The sequence below is a fragment of the Thalassophryne amazonica genome, chromosome 20 (assembly GCF_902500255.1).
Source record: "Thalassophryne amazonica chromosome 20, fThaAma1.1, whole genome shotgun sequence".
NCBI lineage: Eukaryota > Metazoa > Chordata > Actinopteri > Batrachoidiformes > Batrachoididae > Thalassophryne > Thalassophryne amazonica.
Genome location: NC_047122.1, coordinates 20,384,702 through 20,406,854, shown reverse-complemented (window position 1 = coordinate 20,406,854; position 22,153 = coordinate 20,384,702). Strand labels below are relative to the sequence as shown.

Below are 22,153 nucleotides of genomic sequence, written 5' to 3'. Positions count from 1 at the left end.
TTGGTACACAGATCTTGGACAAGTTCAAAGTTGGCTAACCTTGACTTATTTTGAGAGGTCAAGAGGTCACCTTCTGTTTCCTACTTTTATGCTCATACAGCAGAGGGTATTTTAGCATTGTGTTATATTTAAACATCTTTTCAACAGTGGGCGCAGATGTTTTTTAAATGGAAAAATGCTCACTGGGTCCTCACAGTTACTGTCCTGGGTTCTCAGATGGCCGAGAAGGGCAATTCTGAATCTACACGTTCTTCCACGGTGATAGTGATGGCAGGTGAAATGGCCAGGTTCAGTGGCTGGTGCTGCAGCTGCTTTGCTCCTCTCTCTGGTCTTGGCAATGCAGTTGCATCGAGTTGTTTCATGCGAGTTTTGATGGACTGGGCCAACCAAACCGGTCCTGCACACTGTTCTCCAGCTGCTTCGGGGAAATGTTAGTGTAATGTTGGCTTTGATACAGTCCTTGAACTGGTTTTACAGCCTTCCTGTATTTCTTTTGCCTGGGCAGAGTTTGCCGTAAAGAAGCTGTTTGGGGATTTTATAGTCATCCAACCTGATGATCAACCAAAGCTGAATTTTTATCACGATAGTTTCTATACTTGCAGTCTGCTCTGTCCAGGATCTCAAGGTTTGTGATTTTTACTTGCCATCATGCAACAAGGCTTGAACACAGGCCGTGCATGTGGAAGCTCTCAATCAAATTTGATACCTTGTCGATACAAAGTCCATGTCTCTCATCCGTATAGAAGACTGGGAATAACAACCTCTTTTTACAGTCTTAATTGAAGTTCTTATGTTGTGCTGATTCAGTACACAGCACCTCAGCCTGCCAAGTGCTTGACTTGCTTTGCAGATCCTGCTCTGTCAAGGGTTTACGTATATATATATATATATATATATATATATATATATATATATATATATATATATATATATATATATATATATATATATATATATTTACGTATATATATATATATATATATATATATATATATATTTACGTATATATATATATATATATATGTGTGTGTGTGTGTGTGTGTATGAGGTGTTCAGTTCCCATGAAAGCGGCACAAACTTCAAAAGTTACACATGCACTTTGGAGTGAACAATAAATTTCTCATGGAATCACTCCAACACTAATACTTAAAAAATTACAAAAATAATCCTTGTATTTGTATTATGTACCACAGAAATAAATAAATGCCAGACTGGCGTCCTGTCCAGAGCCGTATATAAGAATGTGAAAGGGGGGGTTCAAATTCTTGAGTTGGGGGTCCAGTGGGCCGCAGGACCCCCGGTGGGGTCGAGGGGGTGAAAGGGGTACTTGCACCTGCGCCCAAAATTGAACATAAAACTAAAACTTTTGAATCAAACTGATATTCTCTGATCAACCCAGCATGATTCAGTTCACTGTGTGAGCTGGTTACATAAAATTAAAATGTAAATCTTGAAAATGAAGGTGGAGACTGACGCAGTTAATCTGCTGTTCAACAGAAGTTCTTAAACGATTTTCTTCCTGCGGTTTTAATTACTGCATAAACATTGAAATACAGTCACATTAAAGTAGAAAAACTGATGTTACCTGGAGAAACAAAGGGAAGAAAGAACAAGAAAAAGAACTTCATGTTGTCCCGAGCACGAACTGTTTGGTTCTGAAGTACTCAGACTAAAACAAACCGAGCTGACGCCCAGGAGGGGGCGCTGTTTCACCAAAATACAAGACGCTTCAAAAATATGAATTACAGATCCTGGGTGAACATCTGAATTAAAATCTAATCAGTTGATTTCTCCATCAGATGTATTAAATAAATAAATAATCAGAAATCTGTTTTTGCGTTTTTCATATTTTAAGATGGACTTCATCTTTTGGCTACTCCCATTAGGGGTTTTCACAGCAGGTCAGTCTTTTCCATCTCACCATGTCCTCTGTATCTTCCTCTGTCACACCAACCACCTGCATGTCCTCTCTCATCACATCCATAAACCTCCTTTTTAGCCTCCCTCTTCTCCTCCATCCTCAGCATCCTTCTCCCTATATAACCTGGGTCCCTCCTCTGCATATTTCCAAAACCATCTCAGTCTCATCTAGCAGCACATCTCTCCAGATATCCTCTGTGAAGTGCCAGGATAAATCTTCTTTTTGTTATGCCAGTATATGGTGATGGAACAGACTACCTACTCATATACAGTATCTCAGGTACAAACCATAGTTCATATCACTTGCTACACATTTTTGGAGATTTTTTTTATTGTTCGTGTTAGTTTATCACTGTTTATTCCATTTTGTACTTGATCATGTATCCTTATTCTCAAAGACCAGAATGGAAATAAGTGCTTGCACTTTAATGTGTTTATCCTTTTACAGTTTTTCTCAATTGCTAAAACACTAAACACTATTGTCTGAACCAAATGCTCAGTTGCCTGAACCCACTGATTGAATCAATCACTCTTTTGGCAAAACCATAAGTACTTTTCACCTGTTTAGACACAACTTGCCAACACATCTTCATTGTGATGCACCTGTGTTGCATATTGGTGAGAACAAGTAGCAAAAGTCAAACACAGTTAAAGCACTGGTGTCACCGGTTGAACACAACACAAAATTGATCACACTTGTGGCAAATGATGTGAGGGAACATACAACAAAAATATAAACGCAACACTTTTGGTTTTGCTCCCATTTTGTATGAGATGAACTCAAAGATCTAAAACTTTTTCCACATACACAATATCACCATTTCCCTCAAATATTGTTCACAAACCAGTCTAAATCTGTGATAGTGAGCACTTCTCCTTTGCTGAGATAATCCATCCCACCTCACAGGTGTGCCATATCAAGATGCTGATTAGACACCATGATTAGTGCACAGGTGTGCCTTAGACTGCCCACAATAAAAGGCCACTCTGAAAGGTGCAGTTTTATCACACAGCACAATGCCACAGATGTCGCAAGATTTGAGGGAGCGTGCAACTGGCATGCTGACAGCAGGAATGTCAACCAGAGCTGTTGCTCGTGTACTGAATGTTCATTTCTCTACCATAAGCCGTCTCCAAAGGCGTTTCAGAGAATTTGGCAGTACATCCAACCAGCCTCACAACCGCAGACCACGTGTAACCACACCAGCCCAGGACCTCCACATCCAGCATGTTCACCTCCAAGATCGTCTGAGACCAGCCACTCGGACAGCTGCTGAAACAATCGGTTTGCATAACCAAAGAATTTCTGCACAAACTGTCAGAAACCGTCTCAGGGAAGCTCATCTGCATGCTCGTCGTCCTCATCGGGGTCTCGACCTGACTCCAGTTCGTCGTTGTAACCGACTTGAGTGGGCAAATGCTCACATTCGCTGGCGTTTGGCACGTTGGAGAGGTGTTCTCTTCACGGATGAATCCCGGTTCACACTGTTCAGGGCAGATGGCAGACAGCTTGTGTGGTGTCGTGTGGGTGAGTGGTTTTCTGATGTCAATGTTGTGGATTGAGTGGCCCATGGTGGCGGTGGGGTTATGGTATGGGCAGGCGTCTGTTATGGACGAAGAACACAGGTGCATTTTATTGATGGCATTTTGAATGCACAGAGATACCGTGACGAGATCCTGAGGCCCATTGTTGTGCCATACATCCAAGAACATCACCTCATGTTGCAGCAGGATAATGCACGGCCCCATGTTGCAAGGATCTGTACACAATTCTTGGAAGCTGAAAATGTCCCAGTTCTTGCATGGCCGGCATACTCACCGGACATGTCACCCATTGAGTATGTTTGGGATGCTCTGGACCGGCGTATACGACAGCGTGTACCAGTTCCTGCCAATATCCAGCAACTTCGCACAGCCATTGAAGAGGAGTGGACCAACATTCCACAGGCCACAATTGACAACCTTATCAACTCTATGCGAAGGAGATGTGTTGCACTGCATGAGGCAAATGGTGGTCACACCAGATACTGACTGGTATCCCTCCCCAATAAAACAAAACTGCACCTTTCAGAGTGGCCTTTTATTGTGGGCAGTCTAAGGCACACCTGTGCACTAATCATGGTGTCTAATCAGCATCTTGATATGGCACACCTGTGAGGTGGGATGGATTATCTCAGCAAAGGAGAAGTGCTCACTATTTAGACTGGTTTGTGAACAATATTTGAGGGAAATGGTGATATTGTGTATGTGGAAAAAGTTTTAGATCTTTGAGTTCATCTCATACAAAATGGGAGCACAACCAAAAGTGTTGCGTTTATATTTTTGTTGTGTATATAAGCTAGTTCAGAGAGCACTGGTTTGTGAGGCATGACAATGGATAGAAATCTGAGAAGAGGAGTTGTTGGTCGAGGTGGTCAGCAAAGACACAGAACAGTAATATCTGATGAAATCAGAGCTACTGTGATTGACCGTGTTCTTGTCCCACCGCCGTCCAGGTCACAAAGATCCTACGGTCACATAGAGAAAAAGAGAGCAGCTTTCGAGAAATGTGTCTTAGCAATTGAGAGAAACTGTATTATATTTTCTATACAATGCCATATAATAATGAATCAAATCAAAGATAATACAATTAAACAATAAAAAATAAGAGCATTATTATTGTTATTATTATTGTTGTTGTTGTTATTGTTGCTGTTATTACTCTTAAACTTATAGCATTAAATGAGTAATCATTCACGGCATGATTTTTTTCTAATTATAAAGAAATTTCAATATTTAAAATTCAGAGTGTGATCGCAGTTTTATGACTGTTATAAGTAAACTTTGCACAATTATGTGGTGCTCCGCAGTTTCTGTGGATGAAGCTAACGATTGCAATTAATGCAGTTGAGAAAATTACTTTAAAAAAAAAAACCAGCACCTGCTGGGAAACGTAATAACTAAATATTTGCACAACACTTTCCTTTTTTTTTTTTGGAACATCCTGCTCTCCTCCGGGATAATCCCGTGTTTAAATAACAAATCTCGCGATATGTCTGTTGGGCTCGAATTTGTGACACTTTTAAATCACAACAAACCACGCTTTTGTTTTGCATTTTGCATGGCACAACTCTAAATGAAATAAAAACAAAACAATTTCATAAAATTCTTTTTTGTTTTAATTCCCCTTTTTTTTATTTAAACCGGGTTGTCGCGTGTTCTCGCGAGATGTCGGCTGCTTCAGTTGAGTAAACGCCACGTCTTATCGTCAGCTGCTGGAGTAACATCAGTAGAGACATAAAAAGCAGCTGTTGAGGGAATATATTTTCCTCAGCGCACACAGATAAACATTAGCCTCGCAGGCGGTGATATCTGATACAATACGGTAAGAATGAATGGTCTGTAGTCATTGTATTTCACATGAAGTGACGCTGTTGCAGCTACAGCTGTTACAGCTAGCTGCTTGTTAGCTAGCCGGGAAAGCAGTGTTTACTGTAAGATTAAAATGAAAGTTTTTTCAGAATAACAAAAGATTATCTGCTTTACGTTCACATTCACTGCGAGAAGTCGACAACAATCAAATGCAGTAAAAAAACAACTAATGTTAACATTTTGGTGATCTTTTTTAACGTTTGGTTACTTTGAATCTGTAAGAGTAGACCTGTGGGACAGATTGAATGTAAAAATGAAAACATTACTACAAATAAGAGAAATCTTCAAACAATGGAAATACTCTTGGTGAAGTTTCAGAGGAACAGGTCATTGGTGTAAACATCACATGGTCACGCGTTGCTAAATCGCCTAAAATTTAAAGGTTCATAGTGAAGTCACCCCACTGAGAACTCGCCCAAGGTTAAGTCACCCCACTCTAGTAACACAATATTTCAATTCTGATATGTTCATCATGTAATAAATTATTTATACACACACCAGTGTCACAATACACTGTTCTTACTCAAGTTTTGTAAGTGAGATAATGTTTTAAGGTAGGGGAATGTAATTGTCAGGTAAAAAGCCCTTTGATTGGAGAAGCAGGGCGCACTACCCAGTTCTGTACATCACACTGGCAGCTCCCTAACTTTAAACTAGTCATTCTTAATTATTTAAGAAAATAAGCATGGTTAGCTGGAGTGGGGTGACGTCACTGAAAAAAGTGGGGCGACTTCACCTGGGGTGAGTTCGCAGTGGGGTGACTAGCCCGGCAACCGGCCCAGCTATAAATTGAGCCAGATACTGGACTCCATTTTGAAGTGAAATTTCCCACTCCTAAATGACCAATAGGAGAGCAGCGCTGGAATTCCCTCTCCTAAACGACCAATGGGAGAGCAGCGCTTGCACCACATCAATGTGAGGCTAACGCATGGGCTGACATCAGCGTCTCGGCCACCAACCAATCAGAGACTAGGAGAGAGAGGCCAGCATCTGGCCCAATTCATGGCTGGTTGTCAGGCTATGGGGTGACTTCACTCTTTACCAATTTAAAGGGCTCAGGTTTTGATCAAATTTTATTCAAGTGTTTTACAGTTGTGTTAATGGGCAAATCCAGTGTTTCAGCGTTGTGTTCTAAGTAGTTTCTGACATATGACCATTTTAGTGTGTGTGTTCTCTGTCACATTAAGCCTGGAAATTGCAGCTGCCGGCTTCTTCTTTTTCTTTTATTTTTCTTCATCATATCTTTGTAAATATATTACACAGAACAGTGACATCTTCTGTGGTAGATACTTGATATCACCTATTTGTGATTGATCCTGAAAATTGGTCAGGGACTTTTGAAGTGTCTCAAATTTTCAGTTTGTTTTGAGAGAGTCAGTGTTTCAGAATGTAAATAGGATACTTCTATTTCATGTAACCCCCTCTTTTAAAAACTCAGAAAGTTGGTCCTACTGCTTCTATAATTTCTGGCTATTGGAACTCTAAAGTCCATAAAATTTTGTAGCACCTCTGGATATTTGGAAAAAATATGAATGACTCATTTTATAGCTATTATCATGCGTTTTTTTTTGTTTGTTTTTTTTTTTGTGACAAGTCGTAAATCTCCTTATACAGAACTTTTAACACTCACAAATGGGATTCAAACACAGCTATTCCTATATGCCTGAAAATTGCACACAGAATGCTGGAAATGGCACATAATAAACAGAAACTGTCTCATTTCTTTCATTAGAATACTTCTGGATGGAGAAGTACACATACTTGGGGGAAAACCTCAGAATTTGTCAAAAATAAACCACATGAACATCACATATGGGAAATTGTGTGCCTGCAATAGATTTCAGTTCGATGTGGATGCACATGGTTACCGAGTTTAAACTTCTTTTTCTTTTCTTTTTTTTTAACAGCAGATAATATGGGCTGCATACGTCTGCAGGCACTGACACTGGTCACATCTGCACTTCTACTGATAGTTTCTCATTTAGTCAACACACACGGCCACTCGCATGGCGAGCATGCCCACTCCCATGGTGAACACGGGCACTCGCACGGCGAAAGTGGCCACCATCACCACGGGCACAGTCATCACGGCCACTCCCATGGGGAGGACGATTATCACAGCCACTCTCATGGCCCTCAGGTGAAGATGTTCGAAGGAGCAAGCAAGTGGAGTGCTGAGGCCAACCTCCCTCAGCATGATGAACATGACCATAAACACGCCCACTCACACAGTCACGGATCCCATGCACACTCACATGAGCACGGACATGCCCATCACGAGGATGTTGTCCGTGTGCATAAGGAGGAGAGCAGTCACGTGCACTCACATGTGGGCGAGAGGGAGAAGAGGAACCTGATGGAGCTCTGGATGCAGGTCTGGTCCTGATTAAAGTGGGGTTGGGTGGAAATGGAAAGAATAGTGTTTCAGAGGCTGGCATAATGGTTTATCCTCCTACTCAGACCAAAGACTTCATTTAGGTCAATTAGTTTAAAGATTAATCAAACGGACCAATAACCATGTTTGTGGTTAGAAATTAAGTTCTAAACACATCAGGTTTGTTTTCACAGATTGATCACAGCATCCTTGTACTATAATTTTTGCTATAATTTCTTTGTCTGATTATTGATCAGTAGACTTTTTGTCATGTTATTTATTTATATATATATATATATATATATACATATACACACACACAGACACACACTGGCGTGTGGGGATCCATGGGCTCTAGATTGGGTAGTGTTATAAAATAGCTGAAATTTTTCAAGGATGGTAATGAATTGTGTAAAGTTTCTAAAATGAGTTGGAATGATGTGTGATTCCAGAATGTTTTTAGAACCTTAGACCTCAACAGTTGTTAGAAGAACTCAACACTTTTAATTTCCTATTAATTGCATATTTTTTAATGTTAATTTACTTTGTTAATGTATTTATGAATTGTTTAGGTTCTTATAATATACACACTATTATTATTATCATTATTTTATCAGTATTATTATTTTATTTTTACTTCTGTTTTGTCATATGATTTTTAAATTGACCACAATAGAAATAAGTATTTTCACTTTCTTGTATCATCCATGTATTTTGAACATACTTACAATTATATTGTGTACTTACATTGAACTTACTAAATAATATCATGCATGCACGCACTCACAGTTTTAATATATAGATGATTATCGCCCTCTGCTGGATTGGCGTGCGAGTCCACAATGTAAATATTAATGTCTTTTGTTCAGTGTTAACTAATATATGTCGCTTCTCTAAAAAGTTTAGTGCTGTCAGTGTTTGGTTTTGGTGCCATTTATCCTTGACCCAAAATACATAAACATACCAAATGGCAAATGTCAGCTCTCCCCAGTTTGTGTGTGATCAAAATTGCACGCATGCATGCAGAGCTTTTTGTCTTTTCTGCACTCTGCTGTAAACAGCTCTTTTTGGTTTGACAGAGACTAGGGCGGAAGACATTAAAGGCACTACACTTTTCACTTAGGGTACCAGGAGCATTCTTAAGTCACTCATGGTAACAGCAACATAACACTTATCTAAACTGACTAAACCAATTGAACTACATAAAAAACAATAAATTAATAACACTATTATACTAACATGAATGTTCTTTACACCACAATGTCCATTGTTTACTAGTTAGCTAAAATTGAAAATTTCTCAAAAAATGTTTGTATTATCAACTTTGTATTTGTAGCATTTATCCTTGACCTAAAATTTATAATCATACCAAACAGCAAATGTCAGCTGTCCCCAGTTTTGCCGTGATCGAAGCCATACACATGCACGCACACAGAGGCCACTTGGCTGTTTTTTATACTATATATATATATATATATATATATATATATAGTGTGTGTATGTTATACAAATAATGTTTGAGTTCAATGGTGCGAATATTTTATGAGGTGAAATTTCACCAAATTAAATATTTGTTTCATTGAATGAATGAAAAAACATTCATTATTTGTTTTATGTAACAGTGAAAATAGATCTTTGTCATTTGGTGTTCTATCAATTTATAAACAGAAAAGGACTTACAATGTGGTGTGCGTCATTGGTGCTTTGACTTCAACAGTCCAACATGATCTTTAAATAGGAGTACAAAATTGTTCTCAGTCAACTTGCAAAAATAGTCAGTTCAAAAACAGTTCTGACAATGTAGTCTGTGATGCCGTGATACAGACTGTTGTCTGCTTTCCTCACTCCAGCGAAAAATCGTGTCAGAAGTTTCTTCAGCTTCAGACTTCAGACATCTTTGTTGATCCCAAAAAAGGGCAGTTACGTTTACACTCCAATTACCTCAGACAAGATACAGCAATTAATCCACAATTATTACTTGTTTACCGTAATAATGGTACACATCAAAATTAAAGAGAACACATATACATTTGACATTGTTTATGTGCACTGAACTTGAAGTAGTCTGTCTTCCGAATTGAGGCAAAGTGGGTGAAGGCCGCAGCAGGAGGGGCCTGCACCGCCCAGCCTGGGGGTTGAAGGCTGCAGCAGTAAAAACCGCGCTGCCTTCAAGGTGGCAAGGAAGAAGCCAGGGTGGGGGGAGTGGAGAGACACGGGGGGGGGTAATAGGGATGGAGGGAGGGAGACATGCGTCAGAGACATGAGTTACATTTCTGTCGATTTCTGTCCGTGTGTGTGTGTGTAAAGTCTGATGTTGCTAGGCAACAGCAGGCTGGGGGGTGGGGGGAGATGAGAAGGGGGGCCGAATTCCTTCACCAAGGCTGTAGATCCTTCTGGGGGAAGAGCAGGGAATTTGGCCTTCAGGAGCCGATAAGGCTGCCATGTTGATGTTTGGCAGAGAGATACAAAATTCTGTTTACTGCACCCCTGATCGTCAAGAGTCCAAATTTATGAAGAATATTCTGTGGTCCTCAGCAGTACAATCTTATGCAATGCAGTGATTTGTTCCAAGATTGAATCCAATTTGCGTTTGAGTTCAAGAGTTTACGCAGTCTGAGATTACACAGCATTGCCCAACTCATTAATTATGATGGACTGATGAGGGGACAAAATTCTGGAAGCAGCCGTCTTGCTAATATTCCTGTGGGTCAGGGCAGCGCAGAAACCAATCAGCACCAAACCTCCCACCATAAACCGAATACGAATGAATCCTCAACGTCTTCCACAGAGAGTGGAGCCACATGTCACACTCTATTCTCTCAGCCGTCGAGAGCAAAGCCCGCTGGGTAGGTTCCATCAGGGCACGCAGGGTCCCCAAACCCTGATCTCCTTGTCGAAAACAAATAGTGTCAATGGCGTTGAGAGACCAGCTCATCAATTCCATAGTTAATCTAAATCATAATTTGAAGAATTCACAGTCTGGTGAAGCTGGGACTTTGAAGGTCGGAGCAGAGATAAAGAGCAGAAAGGAGGAGAGGGGAGGAATGCGACCGTCCTTGCCGGAGTCCAAGCTTTTCTTCCTAACTTCATCCTATTCATCCTAACAACTCTTCATGCCTCCAGATGGCTTACGGCGTAGTGAATTTGTTTTTTTTTTTGTTGTTAGAAGTATTAGCACCGTCAATTAGCTCATTCAAATTGTCATCCGTCAGCAAAACAAACTCCGCTATGTTTAACTAAACGCTGTCCCCACTAGTGTGCGCGAGTGTGGGCGCACGAGGGCATGTCGTTCGCAGAATGCAATGGTACAAAATGGATCGAAGGAAATTTGAATGGTACATGGAACCAGTTTTGCATGGTAAATGCCATACAACACAAATAGGATGAATAATCATCGCGTCATCACATGTCAAGTGGCATACAAAGTACCAATCAAATGACAATGATCTACTCAGCTGTTATATATATATTATAATAGCCTATATAGAAAGACATACTGAATAAAAATGTAAATGCAACACTTTTGTTTTTTTCTCCCATTTTTCATGAGCTGACCTCAATGAGCTAAACATTGCCTATATACTCGTGTATATATATACACACACACAAAGAACCATTTCTCTCAGATATTGTTCACAAATCTGTCTAAATCTGTGTTAGTGAGGACTTCTTTGCCGAGATAATTGATCCCACCTCACAGGTGTGGCAGACCAAAATGCTGATTAGAAAGCATGATTATTGCACAGGTGTGCCTTTGGTTAGCCACAGTAAAAGGCCATAAGAAGGGGAAAGATATCCAGGAGGAGGGGAAGATATACTGTTACACCAAATCAAACTTTGTCAGGCGATAGTGAGTGCCGGTCTGCACTTCACTTTCAAATATGAGAATGATTGAGGCATGTTTGTTTAAGGTATAAAATATACATTAAATGGGGTTTTCGATCTTAAATTTAAATGGCCACAAAATCTAATCTGGATCAGATCCAGATCAAACTTTTGTCAGTCGATAAAGGATACCATCCTACATAGTAAGTCCCTTTGGCTGCTCCCTTGTTTTCACTCTGGGTTGCCACAGCAGATCTAAAGTGTATGTTGAATTGGCACAAGTTTTACACCGGATTCGCTTCCTGACGCAACTCCACATTACATGGAGAAATGTGTCAGGTGGGGTTTTAATCGAGAAGCTTCTGCACTAAAAACAAGCGCACTAACAACTTGGCCACCACCCCTGCCATCCCACATAATGGTTTCAATTATGAAATAAATTTTTTTAGAATTTGTTCAGTGTTAAAAGCATAGGTATTTTTCCAATTTTCCAAGATTTTTCCTGACTTTGACCTATGACCTTGAAAACTGAATCAGTTCTTGCCTATCAAGATATGAATCTTCTGCAAAAATTTCGTAATGTATGAAAAATTGTGGGTTATAGGCTGTTCACAAACAAACGGGTCAAAACATAACCTCCGGCCAACTTCGTAGGTGGGGGTTTAAAAAAAAAACTAATTTTTTTTTTTTTTTTTTTTTTGTATTTTGTATGAATTATATGCAAATAAGTTTAATGTTAACTTTTTAAGGCAACAAAATTTGAACTTTTTATTGATTTATTGTCATTTTGCAATTTTTTTTGTCCACAGGCTGTTGGTGCCACGCTGCTGATCAGCGCTGCTCCATTTCTCATCCTGTTTCTGATCCCTGTTCAGTCCAACAGCGACCAGCACCAGAACCTGCTCAAGGTGCTGCTCAGCTTTGCGTCCGGTGGACTGTTGGGTGATGCGTTCCTCCACCTCATCCCACACGCTTTGGGTTTGTAGGACGTTTCAAACATGGGAAATGTTTTCAGAACATCTTGAAAGTTGCTCTGTTGTTTTGGTGTGTAGCCTACTGGCAGTAGTTTGTACTGCATCTGTTGCAGACAAGTTGAAATGAAAGTCACAGTCTGAGATTTTGACTGCATTTACAGAACAAACACTGTTGGTTGTTTTCCGCCGCTTTCTCTTTGTGGGAGAAAACTTTGAACATAAAATGTCCTAGCTGCTGCACGCGACAACACACCGAGTTCACACATTGTCTGTGTCTGTGTTTTGTGCAGAGCCTCACTCCCACCATGGAGACGGCGGTCACGGCCACTCACACGCTAGTGAAGAATCACATGACCATGGCCACTCCCACGGTATGCAGTTATTTGGGCAGAGATGCAGATGTATGATACGTCTCCATCACCAGATTTTCTTATTTCCTGAAATGTTTTTTTGGGTTAATAAAACAGATGGATGGTGTGTCACCTTCCTGACATTTTATTTTGAAAGAGGATTAAAATGTGGAAGCTGATAACAGTCAATGAAATGACTTATTTTGAAAATCTGTAAGTGCAGCACTATTGGACGATGATGTTAGTTCGTGATTATTCCGTTGAACTGAAACGCGTGTTTGCAGTAAGTGGTGCCCTGTGTCTTCTCTCGCCACAGGTGCAGCTCACGGTCACATGATGTCTGTGGGTCTGTGGGTTCTCGGTGGGATCATCGCATTCCTGGTTGTAGAGAAATTTGTGCGTCTCATGAAAGGACAGCACGGACATGGACATTCCCACGAACACTTGCGTGGTACGAATTTTCCTGAAATCGCTCCTTTTTATTTTACATGTGGCGAAAGGATGGTCATCGATCTGATACTGATGTTAAAGAGACATACTTTTATACTAAACATCATTTTATTGCACTTCAAATAAAACAAATGCAGCAGAAAGTGCAGGTGTTTGACAGCGATAAATTGTTTAATCTCATCCCTTAGACAAATGTAAACAATATGAGAGCTGGTTTGATGTTTAAGTGTTTAAAACCAAAAGTGGCATGTGCAGCTGCTCCAAAGGCGAAGGACAGTGATGGAGAGGAAGACAAGAATGATAAGAAGACAAAGGAGAAGAAAAGCAAAGAGAAGGTGGCAGAGAAAGAGCCGGCAAAGAGCACAGGTAAACGGTTAATGTTTGTTTTCTTTGCAGTCTGTGTCAGTTTGTGGTGATGTCAGCTTTGCAGAATGTAATCAGCAGCGAGCAAAGTTTTTTTTTTTTTAAGTCACCAGAAACTTTTGTTCTCTTAGAAATCAAGGTGTCGGGTTACCTGAACCTCGCTGCTGACTTCACACACAATTTCACAGACGGCCTGGCCATCGGAGCGTCCTTCCTAGTTAGTCCAGCAGTGGGCACCGTCACCACAGTCACCATCCTGCTACACGAGGTTCCTCATGAAATTGGAGATTTCGCCATCCTGGTTCAGTCCGGCTGCACCAAGCGGAAGGTAGATGACAGTTTGAACTTGAGTTTGTTGCTGTGTAACTCAGAGTTTCAGATTGTGTTTAATCCTCTGTGTTAAATGGGACACATTTATCCCAAAAACCGTAGTCCAGTGTTGGGAAAACAAACACAGCTGAGTGTCAGAAGCTCAAACCTGCAAGCTGTTTCACAATTTGAAATAATATTGTTTCTATGTGGTGTTTGCTATGTTGCAATATTCTCTGAAACGGCAGGTGGCAGTAATATATAATACAATGAATAGCAGTAAAGTCAGAGGATCCAGGAAGACGTCCATTCATTCATTTCCAGTTAAGAGTCACGAGGGAGCTGGGGCCTATTCTAAGAAGACTTTTTAAAAATTATTTATTTGGGAGTATGAAGCAACATTTTCTTAAGTGTCTCTTATATTCCCTCTTGATTTTGAGAGGAATGATAAAAATGTGCTCCCAGATCTGCTGCACAATGAATCCCACTGGCCAGCACTAACCCAGTTTAAATATCTTGCATGACATTTGACTGAATTAATAAAACAAATAATTTTATAAACATGAATCTAAAAGCAGTGTTCCTCCTGATGGTCAAATGGCTCCACAGCCATTCATCATCTTGTCAAATTGATGTGTGCAATATCTTAAATCAGATTAAACACACATTTAATACTCCGGCCATTAAAATCCCTCTGCAACATTCAATAAATAAGATGTGATTATTGGATATTCATTTCTGTGTTCCTCAACTTTGGAAGTTGTTTTATTACATTTAACATTTTGTGAATTGTGAAAAGATGTGTTATTATTTATTCTTGTAAGATTTTCAAAAATAAGAAAACATGGATGAGTGCTCAAAATGTGGATGCAAACAAAAATAAAGGTAAATTTGTTTGTATTTCACTTCCTTAATAAGGCCAAGTGACTTAAGTAATATACAAACACCAATGACAGTTTTTTGTTTTCTCCTTAAAAGCAGTCTATAAGTAAGACAATCTATAATCAGCAAACGTGACAAAGTAGAAAAATTGTGTGTATCACTGTTTAAGAGTTTTTACTCCAGTAGTTGTCTAAAAACAGTAACTGGAAGTTTTGAATTTCTTATTTTTCTAAACTTAAAAATTACTGTATCACCTCTTGTGTTGACACAGTTAATTAGTTAATTGATTAGCTGATTGGGAAAATTATTTCTAACTAGTCATGTCGTTGTTGAATATATATATACGAGTGATTGGAGCAGCGCTGAATCAACTTTTTCCAGAAACTGTGAGAGACAGCCAGGTGGAAACCATTCGGAAGATTCAGACGGCTTTCGGTGGCTTTTCAGTCGAGTGAGCATCCGAGAAATTGTGTAACAGCTGGGCATGTCACAACTTGTCCTGTGAGACTTCCAACACGGACGTGCTTTTTGTTGTGCGCCATTAGCGGCTCCGTCCTGACACGTGAATTCCTCCGCACGTCTTTCATTACAAAATCTCCTGTAACAGTGGAATGTGCCGCAAAAGTGCTGATGTCCACCTCTTCCATAATTTCTCTGGTAGTCAGACGACGTCCCGGATCAACACAGCCTTCACTTTGGAAATGATCTGGTCGTTTCAGCCTGTTGGAGTATATTTACAACAATTATGAAGAAATACAAACAGTATGGCACTCTATGGTAAATCTGTGTGGCTGTGCAAGAAGAAGAGTGAGGGAAGCCACCAAGACACCCAGACAACCAAGAAGAAGTTATAGTAAACCTGTGATTGGTGACATTGCACAGTGCAAATTCTGCATTTTATATCACCAGTTATGCAGCTTCATGAGGTGGTACAGAGGAAGATTTCCTTAAAAAGAAGACTTGAAAGTTTAACTACAAATTGCTAGAAGGTACATCTGAGATGCAAGCCTAGATTTGATGATCTGTTTTTGGTGAAATAATATCCTTCTCCACTCTACTCCACTATGAAGCTAAGAGTGGTGATGTAAAATGGAAAATTTGTACTGTCACTCAGTTTTTGAGAACTGTCTACTCCATGCAGATTTACCATAGACAGGTATGTGAGAACTGCGCATTTTTGCATGTTTACACATTTTTAACTTTCTGCCAACTTCCTTGCGTGAGATATAAATCAGTCTGATTTGAAAGTGCATGTTACATGTCATAAAAACAATTTACAACAATCATATGTTTATACAGTGCTGCCGTAAATGGGCATGAATTGCTTTAAAGAGGTTAAAAAACAAAACAAAAAACAACCTTGTTTTGTAATCGTGCCAAGACAAACAAAATGTACAAAGACAGTAGAAAGCGACAAAACGTGATCTGGGGGCCGGGAACATTGACAGAAAAGCAGGTGTCATGTGGCCATCGGGCTGGAAGTTGTGCGAGATCCACACGAGTCGCTTTGCTTCTTTCTTCAGTAAGTTAGTCTTCAAAGGCAGGGCTGTGAAAACTACGTGGATCTGAGGAATTCCGCGGATTTCGTTATGGGGGGTGGGGAGTGTTCGTGTTGCATTGAGTTTTTAAAATGCCTATTGCAAAGCGTTTTTTTTTTTTGTTTTGTTTTTTTTTTTATGACATCATGCAAGTTTTATAAGTCTGCGGACACTGATCTGTGTGTTACAGATACAAATCTGTATCCTTGGATCCGCAGAAGTCCGCAAAAAAAAAAAAAGCCTGTCTCAAAGTGTGGCTGTTGCAACAGTTGTCATAAAGCAGGACTGGTTGGTTGCTACAGCAGTGCTCCAAGACTCTGTTCTTTAAGCTAACCGTAGCATGTAGACATTGCACACTTTAAGAGACATCAAGTTTTTAAAAGAAGAATTTTGTGGCATGTCTGTGTCACAGAGCAACGTCGGACAGAGGGAAGACGGTGAGAAACACGGTTTGCAAACGTTTAATAAGGATAAGAATCCGTGGAATTGGCACTGGGTTAAATTTAAAGTTCGTCGTCATGAACACAGACAAAAGAATGGGAAAAGCTCACTGCATCTTGTGCTCTCTGGAAAATAAACATTGTGCTGTTCAAACAGGATTTCAGGCAAGATTGTGTGTTTTTTTTTTTTTAATTAATGTAGACTTTCTTTCATTGGAAAAAGACATTGTGGCTTTGAATGGATTTACAGGAATTTACACAAGGATGTGTGACTTTTTTACTATAAGGTATGTTATTGATATTTTACAATGATTTCCAATATATTCTACAACCTTTAGCTGTGGTTTTTGAAATACTTTAACAATTTTTCAGTCTTCATGAATTTCATGTAGTTTAATTGTTCTGGGTTGATGAATAATTTGGTTTACAATTAAAAGGAAAATCTTTCAAAGTCCTACTTCCATGTCATATTCTGTTATTTCAACATTATCATTGACAGTTCAAATGAAAGGTTGAATCTAGGATCATTTAAATATGTACTTCTTTTGAGATTTTTTTTTTCCTTGCAGAAGATGCTGAAAATGTATTGTTAGATACAAAACTGAGTTGGGTCTTGTGGGCCCTAAACCCCAGCTCATGGGGGTCTGTGCCCCCCCAGACCCCCTGCAAATTTTCCTCAGATATCACAATTTTCATTTCACAGCCCATGTTGCAAGTTGCTTAATGTCCTGGTTAGCAAGAATTCATGATTGTAAGTCTATCCGTGCACATGCGATAATAATTAGTGGTCCCTGATGCTTTTTATTGTTAATTATTAGTGTCGGAGAAACCAAAGCATTCTGAACCACTAAATCGATATGAAGCAATTGTGTTGAAATGGTTCAGTGTATTAAAGCATTTGATACAAGTAAATGTGGCAACATCTGCTGGCCAATATTTAACATAGCATTTACATGGAACAATAAAATGTGTATGTGTGTGTGTATATGTATGTATATATATATATATATATATATATATATATATATATATGTATATGTATATGTATGTGTATATGTATGTATATGTATATGTATATGTATGTATATGTATATGTATGTGTATATGTATGTATATGTATATGTATGTGTATATATGTATATGTATGTGTATATATATGTATATGTATGTGTATATATATATATATACACTCAACAAAAATATAAACACAACACTTTTGGTTTTGCTCCCATTTTGTATGAGATGAACTCAAAGATCTAAAACTTTTTCCACATACACAATATCACCATTTCCCTCAAATATTGTTCACAAACCAGTCTAAATCTGTGATAGTGAGCACTTATCCTTTGCTGAGATAATCCATCCCACCTCACAGGTGTGCCATATCAAGATGCTGATTAGACACCATGATCAGTGCACAGGTGTGCCTTAGACTTTCCACAATAAAAGGCCACTCTGAAAGGTGCAGTTTTGTTTTATTTGGGGGGGGATACCAATCAGTATCTGGTGTGACCACCATTTGCCTCATGTAGTGCAACACATCTCCTTTGCATAGAGTTGATCAGGTTGTCAATTGTGGCCTATGGAATGTTGGTCCACTCCTCTTCAATGGCTGTGCGAAGTTGCTGTATATTGGCAGGAACTGGTACACGCTGTCGTATACACCGGTCCAGAGCATCCCAAACATGCTCAGTGGGTGATATGTCCAGTGAGTATGCCGGCCATGCAAGAACTGGGACATTTTCAGCTTCCAAGAATTGTGTACAGATCCTTGCAACATGGGGCCGTGCATTATCCTGCTGCAACATGAGGTGATGTTCTTGGATGTATGGCACAACAATGGGCCTCAGGATCTCGTCACGGTATCTCTGTGCATTCAAAATGCCATCAATAAAATGCACCTGTGTTCTTCGTCCATAACAGACGCCTGCCCATACCATAACCCCACCGCCACCATGGGCCACTCGATCCACAACATTGACATCAGAAAACCGTTCACCCACACGGCGCCACACACGCTGTCTGCCATCTGCCCTGGACAGTGTGAACCGGGATTCATCCGTGTAGAGAACACCTCTCCAACGTGCCAAACGCCAGCGAATGTGAGCATTTGCCCACTCAAGTCGGTTACGACGACGAACTGGAGTCAGGTCGAGACCCCGATGAGGACGACGAGCATGCAGATGAGCTTCCCTGAGACAGTTTCTGACAGTTTGTGCAGAAATTCTTTAGTTATGCAAACCGATTGTTTCAGCAGCTGTCCGAGTGGCTGGTCTCAGACGATCTTGGAGGTGAACATGCTGGATGTGGAGGTCCTGGGCTGGTGTGGTTACACGTGGTCTGCGGTTGTGAGGCTGGTTGGATGTACTGCCAAATTCTCTGAAACACCTTTAGAGATGGCTTATGGTAGAGAAATGAACATTCAATACACGAGCAACAGCTCTGCTTGACATTCCTACTGTCAGCATGCCAATTGCACACTCCCTCAAATCTTGCGACATCTGTGGCATTGTGCTGTGTGATAAAACTGCACCTTTCAGAGTGGCCTTTTATTGTGGACAGTCTAAGGCACACCTGTGCACTAATCATGGTGTCTAATCAGCATCTTGATATGGCACACCTGTGAGGTGGGATGGATTATCTCAGCAAAGGAGAAGTGCTCACTATCACAGATTTAGACTGGCTTGTGAACAATATTTGAGGGAAATGGTGATATTGTGTATGTGAAAAAGTTTTAGATCTTTGAGTTCATCTCATACAAAATGGGAGCAAAACCAAAAGTGTTGCGTTTATATTTTTGTTGAGTGTGTATATGTGTATGTATGTATGTATGTGTATATACAGTAGTGTTCAGAATAATAGTAGTGCTATGTGACTAAAAAGATTAATCCAGGTTTTGAGTATATTTCTTATTGTTACATGGGAAACAAGGTACCAGTAGATTCTCACAAATCCAACAAGACCAAACATTCATGATATGCACATTCTTAAGGCTATGAAATTGGGCTATTAGTAAAAAAAAAAAGTAGAAAAGGGGGTGTTCACAATAATAGTGGTATTCAGTCAGTGAGTTCATCAATTTTGTGGAACAAACAGGTGTGAATCAGGTGTCCCCTATTTAAGGATGAAGCCAGCACCTGTTGAACATGCTTTTCTCTTTGAAAGCCTGAGGAAAATGGGACGTTCAAGACATTGTTCAGAAGAACAGCGTAGTTTGATTAAAAAGATGATTGGAGAGGGGAAAACGTATACGCAGGTGCAAAAAATTATAGGCTGTTCATCTACAATGATCTCCAATGCTTTAAAATGGACAAAAAAAGACGCGTGGAAGAAAACAGAAAACCATCAAAATGGATAGAAGAATAACCAGAATGGCAAAGGCTCACCCATTGATCAGCTCCAGGATGATCAAAGACAGTCTGGAGTTACCTGTAAGTGCTGTGACAGTTAGAAGACGCCTGTGTGAAGCTAATTTTTTTTGCAAGAATCCCCCGCAAAGTCCCTCTGTTAAATAAATGACATGTGCAGAAGAGGTTACAATTTGCCAAAGAACACATCAACTGGCCTAAAGAGAAATGGAGGAATATTTTGTGGACTGATGAGAGTAAAATTGTTCTTTTTGGGTCCAATGGCCACAGACAGTTTCTGAGATGACCCCCAAACTCTGAATTCAAGCCACAGTTCACAGTGAAGCATGGTGGTGCAAGCATCATGATATGGGCATGTTTCTCCTACTATGGTGTTGGGCCTATATATCGCATACCAAGTATCATGGATCAGTTTGGATAAGTCAAACGTTATGTTGCCTTATGCTGAAGAGGACATGCCCTTGAAATGGGTGTTTCAACAAGACAATGTCCCCAAGCACACTAGTAAACGAGCAAAATCTTGGTTCTAAACCAACAAAATTAATGCCTTGCAGATGTGAAGAAATCATGAAAAACTGTGGTTATACAACTAAATACTAGTTTAGTCATTCACAGGATTGCTAAAAAGCAGTTTGAACATAATAGTTTTGAGTTTGTAGCGTCATCAGCAGATGCTACTATTATTGTGAACACCCCCTTTTCTACTTTTTTTTTTTTTTTTACTAATAGCCCAATTTCATAGCCTTAAGAGTGTGCATATGATGAATGCTTGGTCTTGTTGGATTTGTGAGAATCTACTGGTACCTTGTTTCCCATGTAGCAATAAGAAATATACTTAAAACCTGGATTAATCTTTTTAGTCACATAGCACTACTATTATTCTGAACACTACTGTGTGTGTGTGTGTGTGTATATATATATATATATATATATATATATATATATATATATATATATATATATATATATATATATAAATTCTCATTTTTTTCCCATCAGGCCATGGGACTGCAACTGTTGACAGCATTGGGCGCTCTGGCTGGTACAACTTGTTCCTTACTAGCTGAAGGCGTGGGTGCTGCAGCAACCGCCTGGATCCTGCCCTTCACCGCCGGTGGGTTTGTTTACATCGCCACAGTCACTGTGCTCCCAGAACTGCTGGCGGGGCGCTCCAGCTTCAGCCAGTCACTAATGGAGATCCTGGCGTTGTTGTTTGGCGTTGGCATGATGGTGCTGATTGCCGAGTACGAGTGAGGCAGAAACACTCATGAACGAGACACCACCAGACAGATAAATAGAATTTTTTTTTTTTTTTTTTAGTCAATGTGACACCCATGATGGAAAAAGGGATGTTACTGTTTTTGTTGTGTGTTTATTTTGTCCACAATCACATCCTTTTTGTTTGTCACAGAGCAGCTGCATTTCCATTTCCTTTTTCTTTCTTTTTTTTAACACTATCTGAAAAATGAAGACTGATGTTTTTGAGGACTGCTGCTGATTTCCTTTGTAGGAATTCGTCAACGTCAGTGGCGTTTTTGATGCCCACTCACAGCGCATTCCGGTCGATCGAATGAATAATAAATCAGTTGGCTGTAGAAGCGACACTGGTTCGGACACATGATGAACTTCTGCTTCATTTACAGACGCTGAATGTCAAAATTCTCACATTCCACAAAATAAAAGTCACTTTAAACTGTTGATGTTCTCACAAATCTTTTATTATCACATAAAAGAGAACAACAATCCTGTGGGTGATATTTTAGAAATCAGAAGGGAGAAGCAGAGGGAGAATAAAAACACTGATAATGTGATTAAGCAGGTGAATGACATGACTGACAGGTTAATTAAGTCCATTCTTTAGAGCAGGTTCGACGTTAAAGGTTTGTTGAGTTCACTCTGATTGATGCTGCGTGATTGATCGCCCTTGAGATTAAAGCTGAACCTTCGGT

At 39.8% G+C, this 22,153-nt stretch overlaps 2 protein-coding genes across 2 annotated transcripts in view; one reads left to right on the top strand and one right to left on the bottom strand.

Moving 5' to 3' along the window:
* LOC117502103 (major histocompatibility complex class I-related gene protein-like) overlaps positions 1-1,613 on the bottom strand; it is a 145,329-nt gene extending 143,716 nt beyond the window's left edge. Inside the window, 1 exon segment of the mRNA XM_034161119.1 lies at positions 1,586-1,613. The gene's annotated coding sequence lies outside the window, so the exon portion shown is untranslated.
* Positions 1,614-5,119: 3,506 nt separating this feature from the next.
* slc39a7 (solute carrier family 39 member 7) lies at positions 5,120-21,900 on the top strand. The gene is made up of 8 exons (XM_034161117.1): positions 5,120-5,285; positions 7,241-7,705; positions 12,340-12,508; positions 12,795-12,875; positions 13,171-13,305; positions 13,560-13,670; positions 13,799-13,995; positions 21,204-21,900. The coding sequence occupies exons 2-8, from the start codon at positions 7,247-7,249 to the stop codon at positions 21,456-21,458; spliced, it is 1,407 nt and encodes a 468-aa protein (XP_034017008.1). The 5' UTR covers positions 5,120-5,285; positions 7,241-7,246; the 3' UTR covers positions 21,459-21,900.
* Positions 21,901-22,153: the final 253 nt, after the last annotated feature.